At 40.4% G+C, this 23,095-nt stretch overlaps 1 protein-coding gene and 1 non-coding gene across 3 annotated transcripts in view; one reads left to right on the forward strand and one right to left on the reverse strand.

Annotated features, from left to right (window-relative positions):
• The first annotated feature begins 965 nt into the window (after positions 1-965).
• Smurf2 (SMAD specific E3 ubiquitin protein ligase 2) overlaps positions 966-23,095 on the forward strand; it is a 111,051-nt gene continuing 88,921 nt past the window's right edge. For both annotated transcript variants that reach the window (XM_052194744.1, XM_052194745.1), the window contains exon 1: positions 966-1,087. In XM_052194744.1, coding sequence (XP_052050704.1) covers positions 1,036-1,087 — 52 coding nt within the window. In that variant the 5' untranslated portion in view covers positions 966-1,035. The remainder of the gene's footprint in view (positions 1,088-23,095) is intronic.
• Positions 15,715-15,822, reverse strand: LOC127695774 (U6 spliceosomal RNA). Its single transcript, XR_007980121.1, has one exon. It is a non-coding gene; the product is annotated as a U6 spliceosomal RNA (small nuclear RNA).

Consider the following 23,095-nt stretch of genomic DNA (forward strand, 5'->3'; position numbering starts at 1 on the left):
TTGTTCACAGTCCTTGGCGTTGTTATTTGTATCATCTCCCTATGCTTGTCCTGCTGGGGGAAAAACAAAAGAGTCGGAGCAGGTAGGTAACCTGATCTGGAGCACCAGGTGAGCCTGTGGAGGTGGCAATTACTATACTAAGAGCTAAGCACTCCTGGGACATTGCTGGAACGTTCGATGTGGGAATAGCGTCTTGTCGAATTAATTCTTCGGACTCGGGTCTAACTTTACTCTCGCCAGCCTCTCAGGGCGTGCAGTGGGAGTATTACTCGGGCATTCTGCCCTGTTGGGACACAGGCTGTCTTTCAGTGAGCTAGCTGGTCAGCAGGCCCCTCTGGTGCCACTGAGCCGGCGCCGCCGGGCGGTGGAGCTCCGAGCTGGGTCTGGGCCGCGGCGCACGCGCTCCCCGCAGCCCGCGCGGAGTCCGGCCTTCCTCTGGCACCCCAGGCACTGGAGACCTCGCCCACAACCCCGCCCCTGAGACAGCTCCGCCCACCACAGCCCCGCCCCGCAGCCAGCCCCGCCCCCAGGAGCCGACGAGTGGCGGCGGCGGCGGCGGCGGCAGCGGCCCCAGGACCGGGTTCCCTCAGACAAGAGGGCGGGCGGAGGAGGAAGCGGCCGAGCACCCGCCCGCCTCAGCAGACTTCGCACTGTCGGCTCCCAGGCCTCGCGGCACCGAGAAGGGGAGACCGAGGCGGGCCGCGAGGACAGGAGGCGGCGGGGGCGCGGGGCGGAGGCGGCGCGGCCGGCCGCGGCTGCCGCTTTGTTGTGTGGCCCGGGCCGAGGAAGCAGAAGTGGGAGGAGGGGGGAGCTCTGCGTCCCGCTCCCTCCGCCGCTCATGGCGACGGCGCTCGGCACATCCGGGACCCTCCGGCCCTGGCGGCCGCGGCGCGGGCTGTTCGGACCCCGGCCCCGGCCGCAGTGGTGACTCCTCCGCGCCTCGCCGTCGGCCCAGCCCAGCCCAGCCTGCCCGCCGCCCGCCCGCCAGCCGCGAGCGCCGCCGCCGCCGCCGCCTCCTCCCCCGCCGCTGGGGACATGTCTAACCCCGGAGGCCGGAGGAACGGGCCCGTCAAGCTGCGCCTGACAGGTGAGCAGGGCTGGCGGCTGCGGCGCCTGTGGGCAGGCGGAGGGCCGGGGTCGCGGTCGGTGGTGGCGTTGGACGGGAATCCGGGCGTGGGAAGGCCTGGTTTAGGGAGTCATTGGAGAACCACTTAGCTGGGGTTGGGAAATTCTTCAGAATGCCAAGTGTGTGGCCCGTGGGTCTCCCGTGGAGGGCGGATTTGAGGTCCCCAAGTCTCGTTTCCTGGGGTCACAGGAGCAGCTCCTGGACTACTGCCCAGGTGGGGTCGTGAAGGAGATTACTGAATCCAGTTGCTGACTGCGCGCAGTAAACACTCCTTAAATATGGAGTGAGTGCTTAACGGGAGAGTGCGTGTGTTCCCGGGTTGTTAACTTGGACACCTACCTATGCCCGGGTGTGAACCTTTACTCGCCAGCTGCCAACCTCTGTGGCCAGTGCCACACACCTTATAACGCACGTCTGTGGGAGGGACCGAGACTGTGGTTGGCTTTTCCGGCGTGTCTGCCTGATCCCACGACTCCCGGCTCATTGTACACTCTGTGTTTTGGAAGTTGTTTGATTGTAGGGTAGCGTGTTTGGGGTTGTTCCTTGTAGGCCGCAGAACTAGTGGCTCATGTCTTAACTCCAGACCTGGTTTAGAATCACTTGCTTTGAAATGTGTTTCTAAGTTCATACAAACTTTTTAAGCTAACTTTCACTGGTTCCCTCCACACTTCTCATCCCTTTCTAAGTGGGAAGGAATGCTCAGAGGGATTTGTTAAAGACTGTTTATGTTCCCAGGTGCAGCGACTTGTTAACATATTACAGGTATAATTTGCTTACGATGCCACTTCTGATGTTCTTCCATGGTCACATCTCCCTCCTTTTAAGGAAAAATTGCGTTTGTTTTAAATAGTGTAATTGAAACTATTGTCTCTCTGCTAGCTAGTCACTGTCATTCACAGTAAGTAAATTGTCCACATTTATTTATATTCAAATGTAAGATGGAAAAGATGGCATTTTGTAGTTGGTTCATATGCATTTGTGCCCTCCTAGGATAAGCTGTAATTATGTTTGCCCACACTAAACTTTGAAATTTATGTGGACGAATTTTGTAGTTGAATGCTTGTGTGTTAAATGGCAATCTATCGGCTGTACTTTCTAGGTAACTTGAAGTGAATTTGGTATTTGAGAATTTAGTTTGAATGTATGTTGGCTACAGCTTAAAATACTTTACTTTTGAGGCTGAAGAGATGGCACAGTGGTTAAGTGTATCCTGTTCTCTAAGAAGACCTGAGTTCTAGTCCCAGCACCCCCCACCCAGGTCCTTGGCTCACTACCACCTGTCACTCTAGTTCCAGGGCATCTGATGCGCCTGGCCTCCCACAAGCACCTGTGCTTAGGTACACTTACCATCCCTATCTCCAGAAATTAAAAAATATATACATAGTACTGACCTGAAAGCCTTTCCTTCCCTAGGGAAAATTACAAGGTATTATTAACACTAGGTTGGGGGGAAGTGCTTTGATTTTTATCTTTATTGTGTTCATTTGGGGGAAGTCAGTGGAACACAATTATAAAGGATCTTTAGTGCTCTAGTTTATATATTAATGTTCTTATTAGGCAGGCCTGTGTCAATGGTTATAGAAAGAAATTGTGAGTGTAAGTGTGCAGAAGCCATCAGTAATGGATGTTATTTATTTCCTTCTGGGATATATATGGGAGAGAAAAGAGAGGCTTGGTTTTTTGTTTTTTGTTTTTTGGGTTTTTTTTTTTTTTTTTTTTTTTTTTTTTTTTTTTTTTTGGGTAAAATGAGTTCTGCGGAGGGCTGGAGAGATGGCTTAGTAAAGAGCACCCTCTGTTCTTCCAAAGGGCCCAGGTTCAATTCCCAGCACCCACATTCCAGTTCACAGCTGTCTGTGACTCCAGTTCTAAGGAATCTGACACACTCATACTGATGCACATCAAATTAAATTATTAAAAATGAGATATGAGGTTTTGTTACATTTATGTACTGTGTGTGTGTATAGGTATCTCATGGCCATGGAACATGTGTGGTGGACAGGAAAAGGTGGGATCTCCTTTTCCATCTTGTGAGTCTTCCCAGTTAAACTCAGGTCATCATGCTTGAGAGACAATATCTTCACCCCTTCAGCCATGTCAGTGTTCTGAGGGTTAATGTGGTTAAGTAGATCTCATATTTATCTTTTTTTTTCTGTATATGATAGTGTATAAAGATTTATGAGTGACAATTGTTAGAAGAACATGATAACCACTGCACTATGGAGACTTCCCCTTAGTGAAGTTTGAAAGGAAAAAGATCACACTTAGTTTCTGAGCAAGAGGATACATTAGACTAAATTTATAGAGTGATTTTTGTATACTTAGCTTTTTCTGAAGAATTTTAAATATCTGTCTGCTCCTCTTAATTGTAAAAACAGTTTGAACTACTCGCAATTTCTTAAAGCTATTGGGAATTTGCCTGTGAATAGTTTTCTCAAAGTCGGACAAATACTAAAACCATCGTTGTCTCTTTGATTACATATGATAGAATCTCCTGTTTTGCAGGGAATGTTAACTTACATTTTTTCATTTTTGTTCATCATTTACAAATTAAATAGTATAAATTTTAACAAATAGATCTTAGGAGCTGGATTCAATTAGCAGCTTTTTAGGACACAAACATAAAAGGGTTAGATGGAAAAGATTGTTTTGACTGACTGGATAAATGACAGGACTGTGTTTGATGTGCATCCAGGACTTAGTCTGGAGCTGGTGCCCAGCTTCTCAGTCCATCTTGAGAAGCCAAATAAAATATTTAACCTAGGACTCGTTTTGTTTAAAAAAAAAAAGTTGATTCTTTGTTAAGACCTTAAGAAATGTTTGGCATACCTTTAGATTAAGTGTTTAACAGTTCATTTAGATCTGGAGTCCCTAATAGAGGAAAAAACTTAAAAAAAAATCCCACAGTGAACTTTTATTTGGTTTATAATACACTTGGGCTATAAGATGTTTTAAGATTACATTTTTTACTTTAAGTTAAAGCCATTTAAAAATTTACATTTATGGAATACCTTTGATTCCATGGTACTTTATAACTGCAGTTAATTATATCCTTATTGGAGAATTGCCCTTTGCTCAAAGGTGTTAACAATTCTTTTCATAGCCAGCCTCTGCCTGTCCCTGTCTCAGCACCCTCCCCCACCTTGAGATCTCTGCCTACATGGATAGTCTCCATAGACTATTACTAAAATCCGCCCATTAGTAAATTGTGATATTGTTGAAGAAGAATTTATTATCAAATTGAGATTCCTTAAACCATTAGTGAATATATGGTATGTTCTATCAAGTTACTTCTTTTAGTTTTTATGACACAGTAACATTTGGTCATTAAAATGGGCTATCTGGGAATCCTATTAATTTCAGTTTGTGTATTTAGAGTGTAGAATGGATTGATTATATATGTGTAATTTGTAGTGTGATACATATATAGGCTTTCCTATAACATTAAGAAAGGATTTGAGTTGAAAATAGTCTCTATATTTGGTTATAGTAAAAAAATGAGGTAAATTTTTATACCCTTATTGTTTATGAAAATCAAATGCTGGAAAATACAGTTTAGTGTAGTTTCTAATATTTTAAATTCTTAGGTATGGAGTAATAACAGATTACTTATCCAGGACCTTTATTTTAGACCTTTTTGTAATGTAGTGTTTTTGTATGCTGTTTCTCATTAATTTAAAAATCCTTGGCAGTAGAGAAGTTGACCTATATGTAAGGAAAATTAATTTTAAAATCTCACTTTAAATATACTTGTATTTTAAATATTATTTCACTGAGTTCTTTAACTCAAGACTTGAAAAATTTAAACTTTGTTGCATCTTGATCATATTGACTTCTTGAGGGCTTTGGTATTGAATATAACTAATTTATTTCACTAGGAGGAGGAAACTAAAATGGCATAGCCCCGTCTTTTTTGTTTTGTTTTGTTTTTGTTTTTTTTTCAAGACAGGGTTTCTCTGTATAGCCCTGGCTGTCCTGGAATTCACTCTGTAGACCAGGCTGGCCTCGAACTCAGAAATCCTCCTGCCTCTGCCTCCCAGAGTGCTGGGATTAAAGGTGTGCGCCACCACCGCCCAGCTTTTTTTTTTTTTGTTTTTTGGATATTGTTTTAAGATAATGAGAGCCACTGCAATATTTGAAGCTTTTTTATATTTGCCATTTAAAGTAGCCCAGCAGGTATGGGTTTTAAATCATGGCTTCTGCCTTATTCACATCCATCTATTTTTATAATAACGTGTGCTTGCCAGTTTTATATTAACTTGACTTAAACTAGAGTTATCAGAGAGGAGGGAACCCCAATTGAGAAAAATTCCTCCATAAGATCAGGCTGTAGGCAAACCTGTAGGGCATTTTCTTAGTAATTGATGGGGAGGGCCCAGCATGTTGTGGGTGGTGCCATCCCTGGGCTGGTCCTGGATTCTGTAAGCAGGCTGAGCAAGCTGTGCGGAGCAGGCTAGTAAGCAGCAACACCCCTACCACTGCCCCCCAAAGATCCTTTGAGCTCCTTTCTCCAGGTTTTTGTCATGTTTGAGTTTGTCTTGACTTCCTTCATTGATGGGCTATGGTGTGGAAATGTAAGCCAAATAAATCCTTCTTTCCCAACTTGCTTTTGGTTATTATAGCAGTAATAATCCTAAGACAACATGCTAACCTCTTATTCAGCATGTTAAAATTTTGTACATTTAGTAGCATATAATTCAATTTTATTTTTTTCTTTCTTTTTTTTTTTAAATAGACAGATTATGTAGTTTATTGGTTTCAAGCTCACTGTGTAGAATGCTGGTATTCTGAAATTTTGCCTTTATTTTCCAAGTCCTGGGATTACAGGTGGGTGCCACCATTCCTGACAAAACTCAAATTTCAAGGTAAAGTGAAGGGCAAATTTAAGGCACACAAAATTTTTATTTTTATATTTTTATTTATGTGTGGATTGGGTCTAGCTTTTTGTGCATGCTAAGCAATCACTATTAACACTGAGCTATATGTCTGGCCCTACTATATCTTACTTTTTTTTTGTTTTTGTTTTTTTCTGTTTTTATTTTATTCGATATATTTTTTATTTACATTTCAAATGATTTCCCCTTTTCTGGTCCCCCACTCCCCGAAAGTCACATAAGCCCCCTTCCCTCCCCCTGTTCTCCCACCCACCCCTTCCCACTTCCCTGTTCTGGTTTTGCCTTATACTGCTACACTGAGACTTTCCAGAACCAGGGGCCACTCCTCCGTTCTTCTTGTACCTCATTTGATGTGTGGATTATGTTTTGGGTATAGATCATATCTAACAGTTATAAAGCTCTGTGATTCATTGTAATTTTGAATGTAAGTTATTGTATTACTGTAATATGTCCCTGGATAAATGATAATAGGTTGTTTATCTTTGTTCCTGTACTTTTTCCATTAGTCCTCTGTTATTTTTATATTTTAAGACTGCTAAAATCGATGGGTGTGGTGGTAGAATACCTTTAATCACAGTACTTGGGAGGCACAGACAGGCTGGTCTTTGTGAATTTGAGGTGTGCCTTATCTATATAGTGACTTGCAGGCTACACATTGAGACCTTATTTTTTTTAAAAGGCTGAACCTTTAGAATATACTGTTATAATCAACATTTCAAAATATTTGTTTTGTGTGTGGGTGTTTGCTTGTGTGTGTGTGTGTGTGTGTGTGTGTGTGTACATGGTTCTTTCTGAAGTCAGAAGAGAACCTCGGATTTCCTGGAACTGGAGTTACAGATGATTGTGAGCCACCATGTTGGTTCTTGGAGCCAATTCTGAGTCCTTTGCAAGATCAACAAATGCTCTTAAAAGCTGAGCCATCTCTCCAGCCCCATAATCAACATTTTCAAAATTTTTGTTTGGTTTTGTGAGACAAAACAGTCTTAACAGTCTTAACAGTCAAACACACTGACCTTGGACTTTAGTGATCCTCTTGCTTTTACGTCTGGACTACAGGTGTGTGACACTAATCCTTGCTGTAGTTAGCATTATTACATGTTTTGTATAATTGACGTGTATTAATTACTGGACACTGGAGCTAATGAGATGGCTCAGCAAGTGAAGTTTGCCACCAAGCCTGATTACCTGAATTCAGTCACTGAGCCTCACAAGATCCAAGTAGGGAACTGTCTCTCAAAAGTTATCCTCTGATTTCACACTCATGACCTGGCATATTGTGTACATGTGTGTGCACACATAAACACATAGATAAACAAAAAAATTAGACACTCAAGCTTCCATCTGTTGTCACTTTTTGTTTGTACAACTGTATGAAGTAGGCAGAGTGTGTTTCAGAAGTCAAGTTACCTGACTAGAGTGTGATAAAATCAGAATGAGCTATGTGGGAAACCATCATTTGGAGCTACTCTTAACACTTTGTAATCCTACCTTTTTTTTTTTTTTTTTTTTTTTAAGGTTTAAAGATTACTATTATCCTCAGAACTTTCCCTGAGCTGAACTGGTTTTGTCTGTGACTCTAAGAGACCCTTTCTGTAGTTTAGAATAGGATCTAACACATAGAAGGCAGTTGCTGCTATACTGTAAATTCCATGAGGACATGATCCCTGTGTCAGCATAAATTGGGAGCTTTGGACACTTGATGGAATGACTGTTGGAGACCTATATGTAATTCTATACAGTCCCACACGTATTTGTTATGATTGCTGCATTGGGTATGAGTTGGCAAGAGATAGGGACCACTCCATTTAGGACCTTGCTGTGATTGTCAAGAAGTTTGATATTTTTTTCCCTCTGAGACAGGGTTTCTCTGTGTAGCCCTGGCTGTCCTGGAAGCCATCCTAGGCTGGCCTTGAACTCAGAAATCCACCTGCCTCTGCCTCCCAGAGTGCTGGGATTAAAGGTGTGCGCCACCACTGCCTGGCTATTTTTTTTTTTTTTGATATTGTTTTAAGATGATGAGAGTCACTGAAATATTTGAAGCCTTTTTATATTTGCCATTTAAAGTAGCTTAGCAGTACTAGGGAAGCTATGACTGTAGTTGAAGGTATAAGGACTGGTTTTTAGGAGAACCAGTTAAGAGAATTTTATAGCAACCATTGTCAGGTTTTTTTTGCTATTTTAATTTTCTTCCCCAGATTTTTATTATTATAGATTTTACTCTATTTACAGATATTAGTCTAAGTGTCTTGGTATAGATAACTTAGTTTTTTGGGGTTTGTTTGTTTGTTTTTGAGAATCATATTACCCAGGATGGTCTTGAACTATTAATTAGTTAAGAATGATCTTAGACTTCTTTTTTCTGCCTTTCTGAGTGCTAGGGTTATGTGCCATTATAACCAGTTTTTTGGTAGTGCTGGGGATTGAACCTAGGGCATCATGAATGCTAAGGAAGCGTCCTACCAAATGAACTACATACCAAGTCCATAATTTTGAATTAAAAATTATTTTCTTGGAGAGATGGCTCAGTGGTTAAGAGCACTGACTGCTCTTCCAAAGGTCCTGAGTTCAAATCTTGGCAACTCCGTGGTGGCTCACAACCATCTGAAATGAGATCTGACACCCTCTTCTGGAGTGTCTGAAGACAACTACAGTGTACTTACATATAATAAATCAATAAATCAATCAATAAATCAATAAATAAATCTTTAAAAAATTATTTTCTTACCGCATTTCAGAGTATGTATGTGATACATTCCTACCTATACCTGAGCATTTTTGATATTGAGGCAAAAATATCGTAAGTTTGAAGCCAGTCTACATAGTGAGTTCTAGCCAGCCTAGATTATAGGAAGAGACTGTGGTTTTTGGAAAAAGAAAAAAAAGTATTGTCATGTTCAAATGTATTGATCCTTTTAAGATTTTTTTTTTAAAAAGGTTTATTTTTTGTGTATTGGCTTTAAAACATTTTCTACAATATATTTCCTCCCAACTCTTTCTAGATCTCTCCACTTTCCTACCCACCTAACCTCATGTTCTTTTTTTTCAAACATAAATCGAAACAAAACCCCCCAAGACAAAACAAAACAAAACAAAAACACAAAAGAAGCAAACAAACCATGGAATCTTGAGTGTTGGTCAACCATTCCTGAGCATAGGCATGCCCTGGTTGATGTACTGTCTTAGTCAGGGTTTCTATTACTGCACAAACATCAGGACCAAGAAGCAAGTTGGGAAGAAAAGGGTTTATTTACATTTCCACACTGCTGTTCATTACCAAAGAAAGTCATGACTGGAACTCAAGCAGATCAGGAAGCAGGAGCTGATGCAGAGGCCATGGAGGGATGTGCTCAGCTTGCTTGCTTTTAGAACCCAAGACTACCAGCCCAGGGATGGTACCACCCACAATGGGCTAGGCCCTCTCCTCTTAATCACTAGTAGAGAAAATGCCTTACAACTGGATCTCAGGGAGGTATTTTCTTGATTGAGGCGCCTTTCTCTGTGATAACTCCAGCTTGTGTCAAGTTGACACACAAAACCAGCCAGTACATGTACCTAGTATTCACTTCACTGGAAAAAAACTGATTTTCTCCTTCCTAGCAGATTATCAGTTACAAGTAGCTTCTTGGTTACGGGTGGGACTTTGCGTCCTCTTCCATTTCTCTGTTCTTAGATTTTTGTCTGTGCAGGTCTTGAACTTGTGCAGGACCTGTGCATGCTACTTCAGTCTCTGTGAATGCATGCATGCATGCATGCATGCACCAGCTCTTTCCCTGGAGTCATCCACCACTGCTGGATCTTACAGTCTTTCTATCTCCTCTTCCACATAGATCATCCCTGAACCATGAGGTGAGGTGTTTGACATTGATTTCATTTAGGACTGAGTGCTCCAGAGTCTTTTCCTTTTTGCACGTTGCCCAGTTGTGGGTCTCTGTATTAATCTACTGTGAGAAGCTGCTTCTCTGGTGAGGGTTCAGTGATACACTGATGTATGTATATAGCAGTATATTATTAGGAGTCATTTTATATTTTCTTGCTGTGTTTATTTAGCAGAATAATTGTTAGTAGATTTTCTCCTATCAGTAGATGGAGCTCTTTCTATGTGGGTAGGTAGCTGTCAAGCTGTAGGTTTGTAAACCAAAGCCAAAATGAGTGTACTTGGAATAAATGGGATTAAAGAGTTAGACACTGGGAAAGGCAACTTCAGCTTCTAGTAAAACTCCACACATAATTTAGTTTATGAATAATAAACTTAAATGCTGCATGTTGTAGAGCAGACATTAAATTAGGACTACTAACATGAATTAATTTTACTTGTATTTTGTGTGACAGTGTAGGATCAGACTCTTAATAACTTTCTATTGTTTTTTGCCCCTCCCCCCTTTGAGACAGGTTTCTTTGTGTAGCCCTGGCTGTTGTGGAACTCACTATGTAGACCAAGCTGGCCTCAAACTCAGAGATCTTCCTGCCTCTGCTTCCAAAGTGCTGGGATTAAAAGCATGTGCCTCTATACCTGGCTTTCTAATAACTTCCTTAGAAAGTTTGTAAAGAAAAAACATGGATTGATTAAATTGATCATGTTGTGAAGTATAAAAAGTATTTTCAATTTCTGGAAAAGTCATGAAGCATTTGATACATTCAGAATGCTGTATCTGACAGTACTTGATACATAGTTCACCAGGGATTAAGAAAGGTGGAATTGAAAGGTGCAAATATTCTTTAGGACTTCATTGGAAACAAGAATTTCTCTCCATGATGTCACTATTGAATTAACTAACATCTCAGAATTTTGACATTGAGCTATGAAGGTATAGGACTGAAGCGTTCTTTTGCTAATTTTTGACTTGATAGTACTGTTAGCATCTTTATTTCATGCATGCCATCATGGTGGGTCAGAGGATATCTCTCAGGAGTCAGTCTTCTTCTTTCACCTTGGGAGTCTTGGGGATTGAATTTAGGTCCTTAGGCTTAGTCTCAAGTGCCTTTGGATGCTAGCTGTCTCCTTGATCCACTTGTTAAAGTTTTATTACCACTCTGCAAATTTAAAGATCTAGCTGAAATTTACTGAAAATAAATTTGTGGAGTATCACTTAAGAAAATTTGCATACATTGTAACAGGTTTTTTTAACTGAATGAGTAAAAATGTTTAAAAAGGATATGTGACAAGCATACTTAAAAGGTCTGAGCTCCAGGGTCAAGAGCACTGGCTGCTTGCTAACCCGTTCAGTTCCCAGAATCTGTGTGACAGAACCATCTGCATTCTAGGGAATCTAACATCTCTTCTGTCCTCAAGAGTACAGACATGCTTGTGGTACATAGACATAAATGTAGGCAAAACGTTCATATACATAAAAATAAATCTTAGAAAAGTGTGAGACAGTACATTGACAATCACTTTTAATCCCAGCTACTTGGGAGGCTGAGGCTGTAGGATCTTACATTCAGAACTAGCCTAGGCAAAACAGTGAGACTTTTCAAAAATGGGGGCAGGGAATGGGAAAGGTTTTGGGTAAAAGTGCAAGCAGCACAGACCCTTTTACATGTCCCTTGGACCATGTCAAAAGTTGACACATCTGTAATCCCAGCATTCCTCTAGGAAATAGAAGTCAGAGACCAGAGAATTTCTTGGAAACTTGTGGACCAGCTAGCCTTGCATGCAAAGCAACAAACAAAACAGAGCAAGGAAACAAATAACTACAACAACAGTGCTAGGCAGTGGTGGCGCACACCTTCAATCCCAGCTCTCAGGATGCAGAGGCAGGCAGATCTCTGAGTTTGAGGCCAGTCTGGTCTATAGAGTGAGTTCTGAGATGGCCAAGGCTACACGGAAACCCTGTGTCAAAAAACCAAAAAACAACAGACAGACTGTACTTCAAAAAATGAGAAGGAAAGGTAAGGCCTAACTCCCTAAGGTTGTCTTCTGATTTCCATATGCACAATGAGGCATGCACCTGCCACACATATACATTCTGTAAACATACACCATTGCACATACAGAGAAAAAGACCTTTTTCTTTTTTTCCTAAGACAGGATTTCTCTATGTAACAGTCCCGGCTGTACTAGAACTCACTTTGTTGACCAGGCAGGCCTTGAACTCACAGAGATCCACCTTCCTTGCCTCCCGAGTGCTGGGACTATGCCTGGCTGAAAAAAAAAATTCTTTTTAAAAGTCAATAATTCGTAGGAGTAATGTAATGATATACTAGTTCCAAAGAGAGTAAATTTAATAATTTCCCTCTGCTTCAGAATTGACAGTCTGGCACACAAGGGAAGGTTTGTTTTGTTATAAGAAAGACCCAGGGATTATGTTAAAGGCTGTAATAGATGACGACATTTAGAAGGGTTATAATGTTAGCCTCTGGATTATCTAGCTGTTCAGTGGCCAGGGTGAGAGCATTCATCCCCTCTTCCCTTTAGGGGAACCATGGTGCGAAGAAACCATCTGTAGAGGCTGTAAGCCATTTGTGTTGATGCACCAGAATGAATGTATCTCGCTCTCTCCTTCCTTCCCCTCCCTCTCTCCCTTCCCCTTCATTTCCATCCTTCCCCCCCCCCCAATAGGGTTTGTTTTTGAAAGACTGCAACTTTTTTTTATTAAGCTTGTAATTAAAAGATAAAATGAGGTGACTGTTCCTGAGGACAGCACAGATCAGTGTTTCTACTAGTTCTGCTTGAAATACTGAAAATTGTCCTGATTCCATAAGAAATCCTAGCTTTGTAACTGCTACCTGCTTGTTGGTCAAGTCATTTAAAATAGACTCAGTGCCTTCTAAAAATGAATTTTTGTTTGCTTTGCCGTCTTTTCTTTTATAAGTTAACTTTAAAGTTAGCATATAAAGTGATAGGTTTCATTGTGGCATTTTCACAAATGAACCATTACACTTTGTTCTAATTTATCTTCTTTGCCATTACAGTTTTTTTTTTAAATCATTTTAAATTCTGTGTTGTGTGTGGGTATGTGTACATCAGGGTAGATGCTTTTTGAGGGCTGAGACATTGCATCCCTCTAGAGCTACAGGTTGTTGAAAGCCACCTGGCATGGGTGCTGGGTGCTGAATTCAGGTCCCTTCACGAACAGTATATAAAACCTGTCCCTAACAGATTTTTCAAATTTCTTAACTATATAACAACTAATTTTTATCTGGAAAAATCATCCTATTGCTAGCCAAGCAAATTCTTCTCCCAGTTATTTGGAACAAAGAAAAAAAAAAAACAAAACCCTGAATGATTTATATGAAGACAAAAGGTATTTGGAAAAATTATATTTGTTGTACAAAAGGGTTTTTTGGTTTTTCTTTATAAAAAGTAACGCTCAAACTTGCAATAATTTTATTATCTCATGACTTTTGTGGATCAGGAACTTGGGAAAAGAATCCTTGGGCACTTTTGGGTTCAGCATCTGCCATGTGTTTATTCAGAGGGCAGCTGGAACTGGAATAGCTGAAGAGTTTCCAGGCATTTCTTTCTCCGCAGGTCATGTCCAAGCTTCCATATGGTCTCTCTTCACAGACAAGTCATACTGCCAGGTAGCTTCAGGCCAGTTCCATTGCTAAGGAGCGGGCTAGGAGGCTCTAACAAGGAGCTGTCCAGGGAGCAAAGTCAAAGCTGCATTTCCTCTTCTGACCCAGCCTGGAAAAGCCTTGCTATAATCTATTGGTCATAAGCAAGTGCGTTATAAACTTTTCTAAATTAATGGGGAGGGAATGTAAATTTCCTTGTCTCTGGATAGAAAAGTGAATTTGCAGCCTTTTAACAATTGTATGTGGGGCTGGTGAGGTGGCTCAACAGTTAAGAGCACTGACTACTCTTCCCAAGGTCCTGAATTTAAATCCCAGCAACCACATGGTGGTTCACAACCATCTGTAATGAGTCTGACTCCCTCTTCTGGAGTGTCTGAAGACAGCTACAGTGTACTTACATATAACAAATAAATCTTTAAAAAAAAAAAAAACCCAATTGTATGTGACGGCAGTAACAGCAGCTGCTGCTGGTTTTTTTTTTTTTTTTTTTTTTGATTTTTAGGTGATACTATTATTTATTTTTGAATATTAATTTTATGCGTGTAAGTTGCTGTATATATGTATGTGTGTTACATGTATACCATGGAAGTTAGAACAGGATGTTGGATCCCCTGGAGTTACATTATAGACAGGTGTGAGCTACCATGTGTGTGCTGGAGTTGTACCTGTATGTTCTCCAGTAAGTGCTTTTAACTGCTGAGTCATCTCTTCAGCTCCTATATATGTTTCTGTATACTAACCTAACAGCTTCTTTCTAGCTTCTTTTTCCCCCATTTCTGTGACAGGGTTTTCTTGAGTGGTCTGTGTGGCCTTTGCTATCCCAGAAACTTGTTCTGAGACTGCTCCAGTCTTAAGTATAGAAGAGAGTTTATTCAGGTCATGGGGAGGAGAGTTAAGAGGGTAGGAGAGGCAGAGAAAGGCAGAGAGAAGGAGAGAGTAGAGAAGCAGAGACTGGTCATGACCATGTGGAAAGAGGGGGGAGGGGAAGGGAGCGAGAAGAGGCCAAGAGGGCAAGAGAGAAGCTAAGAGAGTAAGAGAGGAAAGATGACTGCTCCAGTTTTGAACTCAAGGTCCAGCTGCCTCTGCCTCTAGAGTACTGAGGTTAAGGCATGGGTCACCAGGCCTGGCTCATTTTTCCAGCCTTCATTGTCTGTGTTATACTTCTGAAGTGTTCAGGCATTTTACTATATAACCTAATGTCAACAGCACCAAGAATTATGATAATTTTATTGACTATAAAAGTCCAAGGTTATTTGGTAAAGGACTAAAAAGATAGACAATGGAAAAAAATAACAGATTGGCAAAGTAGGAAGACAGACACATCTGAATGGAACAACTTATATACTGTGAATTTCTTTAGTTCTCTGCTGATTTTTTTTTTGAGTTTGATTTTTTTTTTATTCGATATAATTTATTTACATTTCAAATGATTTCCCCTTTTCTAGCCCCCCCACTCCCCGAAAGTCCCGTAAGCCCCCTTCTCTTCCCCTGTCCTCCCTCCCACCCCTTCCCACTTCCCCGTTCTGGTTTTGCCGAATACTGTTTCACTGAGTCTTTCCAGAACCAGGGGCCACTCCTCCTTTCTTCTTGTATCTCATTTGGTGTGTGGATTATGTTTTGGGTATTCCAGTTTTCTAGGTTAATAACCACTTATTAGTGAGTGCATACCATGATTCACCTTTTGAGTCTGGGTTACCTCACTTAGTATGATGTTCTCTAGCTCCATCCATTTGCCTAAGAATTTCATGAATTCATTGTTTCTAATGGCTGAATAGGACTCCATTGTGTAGATATACCACATTTTTTGCATCCACTCTTCTGTTGAGGGATACCTGGGTTCTTTCCAGCATCTGGCAATTATAAATAGGGCTGCTATGAACATAGTAGAGCATGTATCCTTATTACATGGTGGGGAATCCTCTGGATATATGCCCAGGAGTGGTATAGCAGGATCTTCTGGAAGTGGGGTGCCCAGTTTTCGGAGGAACCGCCAGACTGATTTCCAGAGTGGTTGTACCAATTTGCAACCCCACCAGCAGTGGAGGAGTGTTCCTCTTTCTCCAGATTTATTTTTTTATAACAAGATCCTTTCTTTATTAAAATGAATGCTTAGTTATATATAACATAAACAGATTCATCCATATATATTTATATAATATATATATATAATATATTATATAATATATAAATATATTATATATATTTGTGTGTCATCCTTGCGCAGGGGCCATGCTAATCTTCTCTGTATCGTTCCAATTTTAGTATATGTGCTGCCAAAGCGAGCACTGATTTTTTTTTTTATACTGAAAGCTACTACTGCAGAGTTAAGAATCAAAGACTGGAGCTGAATGTTGGCACACACCTTTAATCCCAGCACTCAGGGGGCAGAGGGAGGTGGATCTCTGAGTTTGAGGCCAGCCTGGTCTACAGAGCCAGTTCAGGAGACCAAGGCTATACAGAGAAACCATGTCTTGAAAAACACACACACACACACACACACACACACACCAAGGCTATACAGAGAAACCATGTCTTGAAAAACACACACACACACACACACACACACACACACACACACACACACACGCACGCACGCACGCACGCACGCACGCGAGAGAGAGAGAGAGAGAGAGAGAGAGAGAGAGACAGAGACAGGGACATCAGAGAGAGGTCCTGGCTTTGGGCAGCAGGCACACATTTCACAGACATGCATACATGCAAAAAAATCCATATATGTAAGATAAAAATAATAAAAGAATCAAAGAATGTTAGTGCTCCCCTAGAGTGTGCTTTGTTTTTCTTCAGCCATTCTAGCAAACATTTCTACAGAGCAGCCTCATAAATTAGAAGAAAAAGTAAGATTGAATTATTTCTACTATTGATCTCTTGCTAACTTAAGAATGAACTGTAGGAGCTTGATAGATAGCTCAATTAGCTCAATGGTTAAGAGCACTGGCCCCTTTCTCAGAGGGGTTCAATTCCTAAGACCCACATAGTTTCCCAGAGCCATCTTTAACTCAAGTCCCAGGAATCTGACACCCCTCTTCTGACCTGGGCACTTCTGACATGGTTACTGCATGTACATACATGTGGGCAAGACACCTATATATACATATATACATAAATGCATAGACACAAATTTAATTAAAAATGAACTTAAATTGAGAATAGTTTTAGACTTACAGAAAAATTATGACATTAATAATTCCTATATTTCTTTTTTTAAAGATTTATTTATTTACTTTATTTATGAGTACACTGCAGCTGTCTTCAGACACACCAGAAGAGGGCGTCAGAATCCATTGCAATGGTTGTGAGCCACCATGTGGTTGCTGGGAATCGAACTCTTTAGAACAGTTAGTGCTCTTAACCACTGAGCCATCTTTCTAGCCCCGATTCCTATATTTCTTAAACTCACTTTTTAAAAACATTTTCAACTCTTTTACTACAGTATTAAACATTTGTTAAAATTGATGAGTCAATATTGATAAAGTATTAATTGAATTCTAAAGTCCATGCTATAATAGAGTCACAGAACTTATGGAATGGCTCTACATATAAAGGGAATTTATTGTAATGACTTATAGTCTGCAGTCCATCTAACCCAACAATGGGTAGTTGTGGATGGGAAGTCCAAGGATCTAGTAGTTGCTCAATCCCCTAGGCTAGTTGTTTTAGTTGGTCTTCTGTAGAAAAAGGTTCCAACAGATGTGCTGGCTAGTAAGAGCATGCCCACGAAGAAGAGTACGTCTTCCATCTCTTGTATGTAGGCCTCCAGCAGAAGGTGTGGTCCAGATTGAAGGTATATAATACCACCCCTGGATTTGGAACTGTCTCAGGCTGGATTTGCTCCGTTTCAGGCTGGCCTTGAACTCAGAGATATGCTTGTTTCAGTCTCCTGGGATTAAAGGCATGTACTAAAAGTTTTGCCTGGGCCTAAACTTTTCATAACCACTATGCCTCAAGATCTGGATCAAAAGCGTGTGCCATCCATGTCAGGATCTGGGTCAAAAAACCTGTGTCTTTCAGCCTCAAGATCTAGATCACAGGTATGCCCAGTTGACAACCAAGAGTAGCCATCACACACGCTTTATTCAGATTGTAGATGGTGCAAAGAAAAATAGCAAGTCAGTGCAGAATTCAGCCATGTCATGTCTCTCTACAAAGATGGGCAGAGGCAGCAGACTGTGTCTGAGGGTGGTGTTGGTGCGAGGAAGTCTTGAACCATTCTACATTTCTTCTGGGTCAGGCAGGTCATTTTTTTTCCTCACCCTGAACAAAGTTTAAGTCTTATTTTTGAGAAAAGTTAATCCAGGTGGCTCCAGACTCATTGCCCTATGGGGAGTAAAAGAGAAATGCTTGTCTGAAAAATGAGGGCTCTGACTACAGCCTAAATGATAAGTTTTCAGTCCCTTGCCACTGATCAACTTCCAGAACAGTAGCAGCTAATTATGTACTTTCTACTTTATGAACAAGGTTTTCCTGTCAAAATTGGACAGCCCTAGAGAAAACACTTGTGAATTTTGGAGTCTCCCAAAGAAATGGCTGTGTCACCTTGCCAAATGCTGTATAAAGAAAGCCATCAGTTGCCACATTGGGGAGGAAGGGCCTTTTCATTCATTCACTTTTACATAAGAGAAGAATTAGAACTTCCAATAGCAATATCATCAGCAAGAAGACAGGAGGAGGATGCCTTCAGAATTCTGAAGGGAGATGGTTTCTAGCTCAGAACCCAGTGCTGCCCACAAATGAGAAGGCTGAATAGGGCATTTTGGAACTGCCAGCTCTCAGAAAAATTATTTCAATTCTCTGCTGTCTTAGAAAGCTACTGAAAGGATATGCTCCATGAGTGATCATATTACTGAAAGAAGAGTGGAAGGGTGGTCGCAATTCCACATCAAAGGGAGAAGCAGAGAGAGGCAGAGCAGACCAAAGTCCTGGAATATGTGCTAGAGAGCAGACTGACAGGATAGGACACTGACATTCTATGTAGTCTTGAGTTTTTTGTTATCTCTTGGTAAAGGGTCTGTTGTAAACTTGTTTACAAATGACCAAAACCCAAACTTGTGAAAATGCGTTATGCAAATATTTATGTATTTATTCAGCAAAAATTATAAATTTTTTAGTGTTTGACAGTTTTGTAGATTGCAGAAACAGTCTTTTTAAAAATTGTAAACTTTTATGTTGTAGTAATTTTCACACCCAATAAACCTGTGTAAAAACACACACTCCAGTTATGATATTAATAAGCTATAAGCCTAAGATTGGGCAGCTCTATCACCATACCAGCCTCAGCTATTCCTTGCAATTTCTCCTGGCCACATAGTTATGTACTATCTTTTCTTCTCTTCCCTCTCTTCCTCTCTTTTCTTCTTCTCTTTTAGACCTCCCCTCCCACCTTTTTCTTCCTCTGCCCAATCACAGGCTCTAGTCTTTATTTGACCAGTGAAAATGGGTAAAAGATTTACATGATATCACCTGAGTACTTGTGTGACTGCTGATCAGTGGGCATCCCCTCCTGAGGAAGCAAAATTAGCATTGGAGAACAGCATCAGGGCAACCCACCACACTTTTCGGTTGGTGTGATGGTACATGCCTTTAATCCCAGCACTCAAGGGGCAGAAGCAGGAGGATCTCTGTGAGTTCAAGGCCAGCCTAGTCTACACAATGAGCTCCACAACAGCCAGGACTACATAGACCCTATTTAAAAAAAGAAAAAAGAGTTTTTGTTTTGTTTTGTTGTAGTGTTGATTGAACCCAAGGCCGTTGGCCTACTAGGTAAGCACGGTGCCATTGAGCTACACCCCAGCCTTAGAAACATTTTTTAAAACTTCTTTTACATTTCTTTATGTTTATGCACAAGAATGTGTGTAAGTCAGGATGACTTGGGGGTGTTGGTTCTCCTTCCCTGTGTGGGTTCCAGGATCAAACTCAGGTTTTCAGCCTTAGCTACAAGGCACCTTTACCCACTGAGCCATGTCATCTGATTTGGAAGAAAAGATTTCTCTTACACATACAAATTGTTTTTGGATTTACTGAAAATGAGTTCCAGGGACACTTCGGGGTTGCTTTATCTATTGGGTTGAATGTTTTTTTCTTTTTCCGAGTCAGGGTTTCTCTGTATAGTCCTGGCTGTCCTGGAACTCACTCTGTATGTAGACCAGGCTGGCCTCGAACTCAGAAATCTGCCTGCCTCTGCCTCCCAGAGTGCTGGGATTACAGGAGTGTGCCACCACTTCCCGGCTGCATGTTTTTTTCTAAAATGTAAACTTTTCTTGTCTTAGTAAATATTTACTTTCAGGATCTTTTAGATTTACCATTTGTTATTGAATGGATTTTTAACAGTAAAGCCATGTTAATATAGATCGGATATGTACTATAAATGTATAATCTTTAAATTTGGAAATAAAAGTTTTTTTATGACTTGTTCTTTGAATAACTATTTTTAAATGTTATGTTTTTGCTTTTCTTGGACTGAAACTTTGGGAACAGAGGTTTATTTTCTGTGATTTGTACCAATTGTATCAAGGTAATTCAGTGCCTTTTACTAAGTAATGAAGCCTGAGTTTGAGAGCTGGGAGTGATCGCACCTGCTTGTAATCCCAGTGCTTGTAAGGTACAGGAGCATCAGGAGGTCAGGGTCATAGTCAGCTATATAGTGAGTTTGAGGCCAGTGAAGACTGCATATGAGATCTTGCTTCAAAACAAACAAAAACCCCAAACAAAACAAAAATCCAGGGGTTGGAGAGATGGCTCAGTGGTTGAGAGCACTGACTGTTGTTCTTCCAGAGGTCCTGAATTCAATTCCCAGCAGCCACATGGTGGCTCACAATCATTTGTAATGGGATCTGATGCCCTGTTCTGGTATGTCTGAAGACAGTGACAGTGTACTCATAGACATCAAATAAATAAAATCTTAAAAAACAAAACAAAAAACCCAGCCAACCAGGCAGACAAAATCAAATCTGAGTTTGATTCTATTCAGATGAACAGTTGTCCTTTAATGTTTGTGAAAGACAGAGTTGCAGGAACCTTCACATATGTAAAGATCAATGAGTGTTCAAGGCCTTCATATAAAAATTTAAGTTATATAATATTGACATAAACCACACATACATATCCTCTTATAAGCTATCCATACATAGTTTCTAATACAGTATAAATGAATTAAATAGTTAAATCATTGCTGTATGAATAGTTGATTTTTGATTAAATATATTAAATAGTTGAATAGTTGATTAATAATGAGGAAGTTTACATGTTCATTATAAATGTTCGTTTTTCCCATGAGTAATTTCTATTACTCCTTGGTTGAGTCCATAGATAAAAACTTGTTGAGATGGAAGCCGTATTTTGAGGTCTGGAATGTTTGTCATTTTTCTAGTGTCAGTTAAAAACTGATTATAAAATTATATATTTAAGGGGCTGTCTGGGGATCAAGATGTAAAACTCTCAGCTCCTCTAGTACCATGTCTGCCTGCATACTGCCTTGCTTCCCACCATGATGATAATGGACTAAACCTCTGAAACTGTATGCCAGCCCCAGTTAAACATTTTCCTTTGTAAGAGTTGCCATGGTCATGGTCTCTCTTCAGCAGTAGAAACCCTAAGATAGGGATCAGAGGACAACTTGTGAGAGTTGGTTTTTCTCTTTCCAACATATGGGTCCAGGGGATCAAAGTTAGGTTGTCAGGTTTAGTGGCAAGTGCCCTTACCTACCAAGCCATGAAAATTATCAAGTAATTAAAATTATAAAGTACTAGAAAAATTACTACTCAGACAGAAAAACCTTACATTTTACAATGTGTTGTCATTTCCCCTTTTAAAAAACAAAGCAATTTATAGCCTGGAAATACACTTTAATAGGGAAATTACTAAATTTAAAAGTAAAATTTTATTTACCTGCAATCAAGGAATTGTGCCCCTCCCCCTCTATTTGAAAGTATTTAGCCTTGTTGTTTTTAAGTTGTTTTGGGATAGTGTTTGTCTTAAACTATGGAAGACTCAAGATTTGAACCTTGTTCTATTAGACTGATTTTAAAATGATTTCAGAAAAATGTTACTCAGTTTTTATGTCTTAGCTTTTAAAGAAGAAGCTAAATATAAATAATTATGTATGGTTAATTTAGTCTGTAGGAAAGATTTACAGGGAAAAGGTTAACTTGTCTTCTCTCTTTTTCTTTTTCCATTTTCATGTGTGTGGTGTGCATGTGTGTATGCATTTTTTACATATATGTGGACATACCTATGTGTGGGTGCTTATGCATGTGGAGGCTTAAGGTTCATGTTGGGATCAACCACTATCATCTTGGATCATTCTTTCACTTTAAACATGGAGGCAGGGTCTCAGTCAACCCAAACTTGCTGACATTAGCAAGCTTGCTCTGGTGAGCCTTTGCATTTACCCTCTGAGGCTAGAATTACAGATGGCCACTAAGCCTGATTGAATTTTACCTGGGTTTTGATCTTGCAGGGCAAATCTCTTCAGACCTTGTTCTCTACTTTTTCCCCCCTCTCTTTTGTTGTTGTTGTTGTGTGTTTAACTACAAAGCCTTGGCTCCTCTAGAACTTTCTAAGTAGACTGACATTGAACCTGTAGAGATCAGTCTACTTTTGCCTCCCAAGATCCAAGATTAAAGGTGTACATTAGCACACCTATCCTGTTCACTACTTTGCTAATTTGGCTTTCATATACAACAAGTTACCAGTCTCTTCCTTACATTGTAAATTGCTAGGTGCTTACATAGAGACTGCTTTTGTTTCTTCTTGGTTTGTTCATTCCCTCCTCTTCTGGTAACTTTCACCTTATTTGTCTTTTGGGAACATCTTATGTTCAAGTAATGCTTGTGGGTCTACAATGACTTTGTAGTCTTAAACTCTTCGAATTCACAGGTGGAGAGAGAAGCATGGGAAAGATTTAAATATATAAAGTGTAGAGTTAAGTTGTGGAGGGGGAAGAAAAGGAACACCGGAGGTGAGATTCTACTTGAATGGTAGGCTGGGGCATCTGGATTTTATACAGTGAGTAGTGTTGTGTAACTGAGTCACCGTCCTGTGCATGCTAATTGTCAGGACCTACTACTTGTCCTTTCTCTGACCCATCCCTCCTTTGCTGGTCTACTCATTCTTCTACCATAGTTCAGTCTTTTGATCTCAGATAGTGTTCCTGGATTTAACAGACATGGTGTTTCCTTTCTCCTACAGCTCATTCTGGACCTCACTCACAGATTATTTCCTCCAAAGCATCACTAATCATGTCTTTTCCCTTCTTGGAAACTGTTATCTTTTGTGGACAGGATTGGATTCATGCTCCTTAGCTTGTCAATAAAGATACTAAACCCTTTCACCCTCTCAGATATCTTACCCTTCCCATCTTTTTTGTTCTTCTCAAAACATTCTTTCTGGGTCATTCTTTAGTTTCATCTGTACTGGTTAAATCATAGCCATTATTACATTAGAGTTTAGTTAAAATTCTACCTCCTCTGTGCAACATCCAAATAGAATTTAGCTTTTACCTTCTCAGTGTTAGGATTACAGACCTGCACCACCATACCTGTTT

Source organism: Apodemus sylvaticus, chromosome 10 (assembly GCF_947179515.1).
Source record: "Apodemus sylvaticus chromosome 10, mApoSyl1.1, whole genome shotgun sequence".
NCBI lineage: Eukaryota > Metazoa > Chordata > Mammalia > Rodentia > Muridae > Apodemus > Apodemus sylvaticus.